Source organism: Morone saxatilis, unplaced genomic scaffold, assembly GCF_004916995.1.
Source record: "Morone saxatilis isolate NCDOM2014 unplaced genomic scaffold, NCSU_SB_2.0 Contig12, whole genome shotgun sequence".
Taxonomy (NCBI): Eukaryota; Metazoa; Chordata; class Actinopteri; family Moronidae; genus Morone; species Morone saxatilis.
In genome coordinates, this window is record NW_023339674.1 from 5,458,363 (window position 1) to 5,469,075 (window position 10,713).

Here is a 10,713-nt window from a genome sequence, read left to right on the forward strand (position 1 = left end):
GTGTGTGTGTGTGTGTTTCCTCCCTGGGGAACTGAGGCTGAAGTAATGAAATGCTCATTACTGATTCAGCTGGAAATGGTAGGGATACATTTACACGCCTACACACACACACACACCAGCTATCCAGACGCCTTTCAAGGTCACCTCACATCATTTGTGTGTGTGTGTGTGTGTAAGAGAGAGAGAGAACGAATGTCTGTTGTATTCTTTTTGAGGGTGGGTCTAATTGGGATGTAAATTGACAGTTGTGTACAATACACTACGGGTTTCTGATATCAGACACCATCATTAATGCACTCCATTTTATACACATACGTACAATTTCACCATTGCTGTCAGCTCACTTTTGCTCATCAGATCATACATCTCTGATATCCTTTATTCCACTACCATCCACTCACACTGTATATCTAACATCATATTTGAGCTACCTGAGGTTACCGTCTGAGGCAAGACGAGACAGCACAAATGTTCCTCTTCCTTGTTTATTACATTAAAATGCATTGATTTAGTTCTGGTTTACACACAGACCTGCCTGATCAAAGCATAGCTAACATTTTTCAGTGACACACACTCTGTTTATGGACGCGCACATATTGTCTGCTGTTATTAGGAAGATGCTGTGTTGTCAGTTGGGTTTTGTTTCAGATGGCAGACTGGGGGAAAGCATGAAAGAGAGTTAAACACAGTAATGCTGAGGTCTGGGTATTGGATTCTCTGGAATGGATGCTTTGGGAATGCTTGTTACGGACCATGCAGTCTGAACATTACAGCGGATTAAAGCACAGGTGAAAATTGTGATTTTGGCAGGATGGTCAGTTGCTTTTATAACACAAAAACAGCAAATAAAAAACAATGGAAATGGTATAATTACATGTTTAATCTCAGTTCTGTTAAATACACCAGCATTACATTGGCTAAAATGTGTCTATTTTCAAACTGGGCAAATAAATGTTTACCAAAGACATGATGCTTCTTCTCAACAATAGCTGTTATTTGTATAGCTATACTGACATTTATATTTGACGCAGATGAACATGTATTTATTTAGTCTAATCAAAGTTTTATTTATACTTAAAATAGTGAAGTCCTACTAAATTAAATAAAACAATAACCTTTTTAAAAATAATCATGAGTTTGTCAGCAGGTACACATTTGCTCCTGTACACAGTGAACAGTAAATCAATAAAACAATAACATATTTAACCTTCAGCATAGGATTTTAAAGCTTTCTTGGCTGAGAATAAATAATTACTGTAACGTACATGTGCAAAGAGCATTTTTAGAGAAACAAGCGAGTGAATTCAGTGTAAATATTGTGTTTTAATGTTTTTATTCGTATTCATCTGTGGTATTTTGTCTGGCTTTGGAAACCGTTTATTAGTCCAATCATTTATTTTTTCCACATGACATCATAACACATAATTAGTTACAGTCTGTGAATAATTATGCCAGTTGCCAGAATAATGTCAATAATTTACAATGTTCCTTTTGCAACTAGGCATTTCTTTCTCTCTTAGGCTAAAAACATCCTCATCAAACCCACCAAACTGTGTCTGTGTTGACGTGTGTGTGTGGAGAATTAGGAGCGATGATGGATTGATGATGATTGATGGAGATGAGATGAGAGATCGATTGAGAGAGAGAGATGCATTAGGCCCTGGCAGCCAGTCAGTTTCCTGTGGGTCACCACAGCTTTGATTTATGGTCCTGCTCCACCTGCTTGGGACCCTTACTGTCACCCCAGGGCAAACGCTTTGCTTGAATCCAATTCCATTTTTATCTTATTATTTTGGAAAAGTATCTAAATTACAAGTCACTGGTGAAGAGGACACATTTATTTGCTTGTATAGGAGGGGATGATGTATCACATATTTTCACCAGCTCTCGTTTTTAGCCGGCTACAATACATGGTAACCATTCAGTTTAACTCCTCTGGGGATGCAAACTGTGCATGAATGGAAGCGTAAGCTGTTTATATGCTGGCCGTGGATGAAGAAGGCAAAAACTTTGATCTGCAGTTGTACTGACCCGGGCTCTGCAGTTCACCGATGCATCTCACTGGCGGGATCCTTCAAATCTCACTCCTGCATTCTTATTATCACACACACAAAAACACACAAACATACACTCACTCATTACTCATTGCAGTAAAGGTTAAACTACCACATGAGTATGACCAATGACATTGTTCATCACTCATCTCTGGCAATGTGTGTGTATGTGTGTGTGCATGCACTTATTTCGAGCCAATCCGCCATATGTGACATGTTCTGGATTGTTGCTAAGAGACAAACATGCTGAAGGGCATGTAGGAGGAGACTGCGTGTTGCCACCCGCATCAGAACACACACACACACACACACACACAAAGCTGCAATATCAAACTTGGAGTGACTGATTTAAGACATTCAGTTTAATTATGAACCTTATCTTACTTTGGATTATTGTCGTGCTGGAATTACAGTTTTGATCAATATCATCTATTGAGCAAAAATGCCAAATATTTGCTGCCTCCAGCTTTCAAAATATAAGGATTTACTGCTTTAATCATAAAATTAAAAATGGAAAACAATGTTTTAATTAGTGTATAATTAGTTTACCTTAGAGTGAGCAGTTTATATCTTCCATGAGGTCTGCCATGTTGAACCACCAATATACAAAGTAACTGTAGCTGTCAGATAAATGTAGTGGAGTAAAAAGTACAATATTTCCCTTTAAAGTAGAGTGGTAAAGTAGCAGGTAATACTCAAGTACAAGTAGCTTAAATTTGTACTTAACTACAGTACTTGAGTAAATATAATAGTCTAATATATTCAATCACTGCATTTACTGTTGTCTGCTTTCATTTATAGACCACATACCCAGATCTTCATTCTTCAACATCAGTTTGCTTATATCTTAAAAAAGTAATATGTTATTAATCTTGTGACCAAAAATATGTATCATACCTTCACATATCAAACTGCTAACACTATTTTTCCTTTATTATTCCTCTAAAATCATCATTTCACTGCCTAATTTACCTTCACTGTAACCTTGTTTATGCTCTTCATTGTCAACAATTAATGAAAATGTCCTTTTTGGCCCAGTTAAAGGGACATAACAAATTAACTTACCATTTTTTTCATCTAAACTAGCTCACTGTAGGAGCAAAAGAAGGTCAGTTTTTTTTTAATTAAATTTTTTAAAGAACAGTGATGACACAAGTAACAGCTATTGGGCTGAAATTGAAACATGAATTTGTCACAATATACTTCTTGTGGTGGAAAAGCAATAATAATATGATGCAGTTCCTCAAACAGGTTCACTCCAGATGTGACACAAGGTTTTCAGTTCTGATGAGAACAGATGGGCACAAAACAGACCACACACCCACAGACACACACTTTGCACAGCCATGAGCCCAGGGTCCCATTTTGCTCCGTGCAGCTATTTGTCAAGAGAGCACACAATAAAGGAGACGTTCCTAATTGGAAAACATTCTGCTGTGAGTAAATCATCTGAATCATCAACACAGACAGTCAAAAACAAAAACACACCATGCATCTCTCATACGGATTTTCAAATTTGTTTGCAGGAGAGTGTCTATGTGTGTGTTTTGAATTTCTAACGCTTTGTGTGTGCATGTTTATGTGGGTGTTTTCCTGCTTTCTCCATGTCTGTATTATGAGATTTAATATTTGTGTGAGTGTGTGAACATTACCAACTCGCCTCATTCCAGAGCGACTGAAAGAGGCTCTTTGTCTATTGTACTGCAGGACAATGTGTATTGTAAGAGACAGAATCAGATTTCTGCCCAAGCAGGTGTGTGTGTGTGTGTGTGTGCCAGGACAGAGCATGTTGTGACTGAGTGTTTTTTGTGACAGCACAGGTGAGTATGAGAATGTCTCTGGCTGATATGCTTGTGTGTGTGTGTGTGTGTGTGTGTGTGTGTGTGTGTGTGCATGTTTAGCTGGCAGCACAATCTGTCTCCCTGCTGTCCTAATCCACTCATTTACCTGAGTTTCTCCCATGAGGGGCCTGGAGTAATGCCAACACACTCACACCTACATACATGCATCTGAAAGTGTTAAAGCAGCTGTGAAAGTCCGGCTGTATGCCCATTGAGTGAAGCAACATTTCAAACATCTGTGTTTGAGTGTTTGTGTTTGTGTGTGTGTGTGTGTATAAGGTAACAGTATTCACATTTGTGCAAAGCTCTGAGTGGGTGGGGTGAAATTCATAAATCTTTCCGTTCTGAACAACAACAAAACAGCCATAACTAATGCAAGATTTTGTGCAATCATGAGACTAAAAACAGAACCAGAAATGACTTCCACAAATCTTGACTCAGACTGTAAAATTTATGGACTTGTTTATTTATGGAGATATTTTTAAACTAGATTTCTCAAAATGATTGCAAAGGCCTGAACTTGTTTTGGTTCGTTTAATTGATCTTTTCAGACACTTAAAGTCACTCAAATGTGGCCTCATTGCTTGTAAAACTAGATTAATGAAGTACTGTATTTCCCATGTTCAAGATTATTGTCATTCCTATAATACATACTTTATTTTGGATAATAGATCTGTAAAGCTGTAAATCTCCATTGTAAAGCTTTAAAGTGTGTCACACAAGAGGAAAAAATACAACCAACAATAATAAAAGCAAAGGGAAAATGTAGATAAATTATACTGGACCAGACTGAAAATAAAATATACTAAAAGGAACAAACTGTTTAAAGAAATAAAGAGAAGTCAAGCAAAATTACACAATTTAGTATAACCAATAAACTACCAGATTAAAGGTCTAGTGTTTAACATTGAGGATGATCTATTGGCAGAAATGCAATATTAATATTAATAGCATTCATAGGTATGTTGACATTAGTGTATAATCACCTGAATATAGAAATTGTGTTTTCATAACACGTGTTCATCTACAGATGTTGACATGTCTCTACAGTAGCCCAGAACAGGCAAACCAAACACTGGCTCTAGATAGGGCCGTTCCCATAATGTGTGTTTCACAGCCACCGTAGTTTCTCCTTCGTGCTTTAAAGGTTGAAGCGAGTGAGATGCAATCTGCAACTCTGCAAACTGCTAGATGCCACTAAATCCTACACTGAACCTTTAGAACCACGTGCTGTGATTAAGAGTGTCTGAAAACTAGTTTGCAGATGAGCAGAAAAGTCTAAACTGATAGCTAAAAACAATGGATAAATGGTTGAAAAGTCCAGCTGTGGTAGAAGTATGAACACAAACTTGATCAAACCTACATTATCGCATTAAAAAAGTTTTTTTTTTTTTTAAAGAGTCCAAGTGTAAGTAGGTTATTCCAGGATCACAATGTCTATTAATAGTGTTAAAAAACATCCAGTTTAAAATCCATTCAAATTAACATATTTGAAACCGGGAGGGTGGCGTTGATAAAGTAGTACAGCACCACTGCTATACTTTATGTTCTTACAGCGTTACGTACTGTTTCCTACACTGTATCATTATATTTTGTTTCTGTCTTTCTCAGGGGATGACACAGGTGATACATCCAGCGGCCGAAGTCCAGCAACGAAGGACATGGCTCCTCCTCGTTCTCGTCGCCCCGTCCCCCCTCATCACCTCTCACCTCCAAAGGTATACCTGTACCTATAGGTCACAGCTACTCCTCCCTTCACATCCGTAGATTGTACTGCCTGGTCCGTTCTCATATAACTTTGAATCTTATTGCATATTCTCCGTCAGGTGGCTGTTCGAGGCTCAGCGTCCAACAGGTTGTCCGTTGAACCTTTGACCCTGGTGACCCTGCTGCTCCTACTGCTGTCACCATGGGAACACCGCTGATCGTGGAGAGATGATCCCTTAGACTGACAGAGACAAAAAGACTGAGAGACAACCACATATGTTTTGTGGTGAAGTTGAGTATGTGGAGTTTTCTGTAAGCACAAGTCAACCACTCTGATTGTTTTTGTTTTCGGGTGGAACCGGCTGGTGAGACAAAGTGTGGATTCATCACAGTTGCAGGTGCACAGTATGCATTTTTTGTTACCTGTACTGACCTCTTCATGTGTTTGTTTATTTGTATTTAACTCTGATAGGATAGATTGCACAGCACTACTGACTTTTTTTGAAGAGAGATGTAAATACAAATATATATATATTATATATTTATATAAAGAATTTCTATAGATAACAATGGCTTGATGTGTAAATAGAGACTAATATAGGACAGGGCAGACTGACTTGGATGTTAAAGGGTTGTTTGGTTTAGTTTGACCTTTACATTATGTATCCCCCACAGATATTAAGATCCATGACAGCTAAAGTTCAACCTGGAGGCCTTCACTGTAGCAACAGTGTGCAGAAGGCAAACTTGTGAGGACTTATTAATGTTGAAGGGAACGAAGCGCAGAGAGCTAAACATAGGCTGGAAAAGGACATTAAGACTGTTTCTCAAAGGGCACAACAACCAGTTATGTGATACTTCAGAGCATTTACAGATGGCCATGCAGCATAATGAAGAATTTGACAGTTTGGCCTGTCAGCCTGTGCAGACTGAAGCCAATACGTCACTTTTTTTTCCCACACAAGTATGCTCTTTGTTCATGCAAGCTGGGGAATTTTCTTTTTTTTAATTTATGCGGCAAGTATGCTGAGAGTTTTAATTGTGTGAGACTTATTCAAAATTCAAATTCCTTTAACAGCCGAGATCTCTCCCGAAAATTTGTGTCCTTTGTCCTTTTTAGGCACACAATACCTTTTATAGTGTTGGTAGTTTCAGAAAATGTGACTATAAGATAATAAGACTTCTCAAGGGAGAGCTGTAACAGCTTCCATTTCAACATCAATTTTACTTGTAAGCTGTCACAACCATCCTCAAAAGAAAGCCCTGTTAAAAAAAGCCCTAAACATTAGCAAGCACCTAATACAAGGAAAGACTAAATATGAACTAAATATGGGTAATCTGAAATTTCATTATAGTGTGCAAACACTGAACTGTCACAGTGATTTCAGAGGCTGGCTGGTCTCCAATTGTATTAAATAAAAACTGCACTGAGATAATACATAAGACATCCAACAAAATATTATATAGTTATGGCTTTTTCTAAGTCTGATACACGTGTTATCAGCTTGTCTCCGTATCCAGTGAAGACAAGAGACGAAGCAACAAGAGGCTGATCAGTACAGCTGAGCCCAGATCCAAACATGTGAATTAAATGTAATTCATATTAATTAGGAATATCAAGTCCTCCAGGCTCTCTGTTGAGTCTCAAACCCCCCAAACTGCACACAACAGCAGGACAGACAACTGGAATACTGATTCAAATGGAACAAATGACCCAGCTGAAGGACACTGGGTACATTTATCTCAGTGAATGACCAACTTTCTTCTCAGATCACCATTTTTGTTCAACATAGTCTTTTGACAATAGCAAAATTCCCATATAATAAATGTTCTTCTTTCATTACCTGAGAGCGTTTATTTATGAAGGAACGTGAGTGACAGATGAGACAACTTGAGAAATACCATTAAGAGCTGAAGCGTGCGAGTTATCTGGGCAGTGAGCCCAAATACCCTGTTAGCTAGCGGGATGCTTTTACAACATAATCTGTCAAACAAATGTCCTATTATTTGATTACTATTTAAACGTTATACCCAAATGAGATGAGATTTTGGATTCAGGCCAACCCCTCCATCCTTCATCGCCCTTGCTAGTTGACCTACATAAACATACCACCAACACACACACGTACAGAGACCTAAACAGGATAAGTGAATATATATAAAGGATGGATATGCACCATTTTATTGTTTTCTCAACCTAGTGTAAGATCAGGGTGGGATATTGACAGCTATTTTAAACACATAAAAAAATATGTTTTCATATATTTGTTATGAATAAAGTGTGAATCTCGTTGGTGCAAATTTGTATATGAGAGGGAGCAATGTTATGTCAAGAATAGAAATTACTGTCTGATGTTCCTCTAGTGCTGTGTTGTCATAAAGGTTCTCAGCAGGTGTGTTGAGGCACACTGGTGTGCCATGGAGTGAGCTGTGCTGTGTCATTGTTATATAAAATCTTTGGTAATACTTAATAATAAGAGTACAAGTAATATACTTAAGTCGTATTTAACTAATGCATGACTCATGATGGTTTAAAGCCTTAATTAATGCAGGATGTACATGAATTCCTGTTTTTCACCACTAAAAAATTATTAAGTTACTTCATCATCCAGTAATCTTGCATTAATTAATTAATTAAATCATCATGAGTCATGCATTATTTCAGTAATACTTATAAGTATATGACTTGTACCCTTATTATAAATTGTTACCAAATCAATAAATGTACTTTAATCGAAGTTTACAGCTCTTTTTGTTTAGAGATTCTAATTTGTTGTAATGTAGTAGTATGCAGGAACACAGGGGACTGTGGTTTTTACGTACCATACTCTGAGAACTGCTGCGTGCCAATTTAACAAACTAAACTGGTGACTCTTATGTGAAATGTAAATAAACCTACTGCACCATGTCCTGCTGCTCTGTTGTGTCATAATCTTCATCTTAAAATCCTCAGTAATAAACTGTTTTCAGATACGATTGTACTTCGTCTTTGTGTAGCAGTCTCCGTGTAGAATGCATGTGGGAGCCACAAAAATAACTGCAACCAGATGTACACCAGAAATAAATAATCAATAATGTTTACTTACACATGGCTACCTACGTACAGAGTTTTCAATATGATTAAAATTTAAATCCTGAGCCGTATTGTAGCTGGGCACATTCATCCTGCAGATAAAAAATATTGTTGTTGAATTTCAGCCATCTCTCATAACATAAAATATAAACTTCATTTGGAAACATATTTGGGTTGTTTTTGTTTACTGTATCTGGGCTGCTAAAATGGGTTTAAACAGAATGGAGTTTGGATCCTTAAGTGTACATATACATATAAATATATATGGGAACGCAGCTGCAGCTCTTTGGCCTCTCGCCCTTTGAGAGATTACTGTGATTGGATTGGCATGGTCAGGAAGTTGGCACAGACTGCTTGGTTGGCACAGGAAGCTGCCAGGGGATGATGGGAAATAAAGACATCATTGAATGCAAATTGCCACAAAGAGGAAGACACAGAGAGGGGGAGTGAGTATGAAGGGGAAAGACTGTGAGAAAGGGTGTTTCCATTCCTCATCCTGATGTTGGCACAATATAGTCCCACCCATATATTTTGTTTCTGTCTCAGAATGTTGTTTCAAGATGTCTTTAAATGCAATATTTTTACTTTTTTATTCATTATTTTTGTTCATAGGAATCATCAGTGTTCAATTACCTAGAAGTGAACTTTTCGAAAGTAAAAAGAGGACAAAGAGCCAGTACACCCTGCACATCCCTGAGCAGAACAAAGAGACAGAAAAGAGGCAGCAGGCTGGATGAGAGGTGAAGAAGGTGAAAAGGAAACTAGGATGAATCAGAGTTCATGACAGAAAGAGGGAGCGAGACAGGGGATTTGCAGGATGTTGTTTCAACAAGCTGGTGAGGTTGCTCCGCTGAATAACATCCTTCCTCTGTGCCAGCACTAATGAAATCAGAGATGTGATTATTTTAACCCTGTCCAAGGGTTATGAAGATCGAGGTTTGTGCATTTTAAATCATATTTATTCTCCTATCCTCGCCAGTGTTTGCAGCCTTCGAGACACACATTGTATTAGATTACTGACTGTGTACATGTTGCAGCTGTTTTAGCTATAAAAATGTGACTAGAGGCTGTCTAGGTATTGAGAGCCATGTGGTTGTAAGGATCACCGGGAAGCACACCTGCCTGCCTTATAGACACAAAACAATGCAACTGGATTTATGATTGGATGTATAAGGTGCTATGGCCCAGCTATAAAGGTCAAAATAGGTAATGCATGCCTGTAGTGGGCACTTTTAAATCTGGGTCCGTCTATCTGGAAAGGGACCTTTGAATTGTTCTGATTTGACCCAATCAAGTTCTATTGTTCCGTGCAGATACTGCTCTATAGTGAATAACTGCAACCTAAGACTGAAGAACAACCTCTTTTCCCTCTCAGCAGTAAAACTCCATCCAGAATAAGCCAGACTGACCAACATTGGATAGGTTGCCTCTCTTAAGCCTCAGGTGTTCAGATCTTTCAGTTACTCACATTAGAGCAGTGGAAGTGAAAAGCCCATTGTTTTATTTATGCTTCTGGGTGTAAGATCCTTGAATTTTAACTGCTGATGGAATATATATGGCAGTGATGTGGTGGCACAAGTCTAAATTTGGATTGGGTGTTTAGGACTCATTTAACCCTGAAAGCTGATCAACTTCACAGTGGTTGGCAGCCTCCTTATCCGCAGTCTATAATGCCAACATAGAGCAGCTCTGCTGAAGCAATCAAGGATTAAGTGTCTTGCTGAAGGGCACTTTAACATCACTTTCTGTGTGAACAGAGAGCACTGAATCATCTAACTCACCATAATAAACCCTTATTATCCCAACCATTCCTTCAATGTTCTCATCTAATAATTGTTTCTGGTAAACCTGCAATAACGTTTTTTTTTGCCACTTAAAGATAAAATATGTAACATTTCCACATGAAAACACTAGACCTGTGTTATATATATTGTTGAGTTGTTTACTTGAACAAACCCAGAGAAATTTGTCATTTTATTCAGATAACGTTTCATAAATTGACATTTTATCAAGTTTTAAGCCACATTTTTATGATACA

General features: G+C 37.9%; 1 protein-coding gene across 1 annotated transcript in view; it reads left to right on the top strand.

The window, feature by feature from the left end:
* The window catches only part of LOC118321824 (glypican-5-like), a gene marked incomplete at its 5' end in the record, with an annotated part of 37,701 nt that extends 29,136 nt beyond the window's left edge, over nt 1-8,565 (top strand). Inside the window, 2 exon segments of the mRNA XM_035653345.1 lie at nt 5,507-5,613; nt 5,722-8,565. Coding sequence (XP_035509238.1) covers nt 5,507-5,613; nt 5,722-5,820 — 206 coding nt within the window.
* Nucleotides 8,566-10,713: the final 2,148 nt, after the last annotated feature.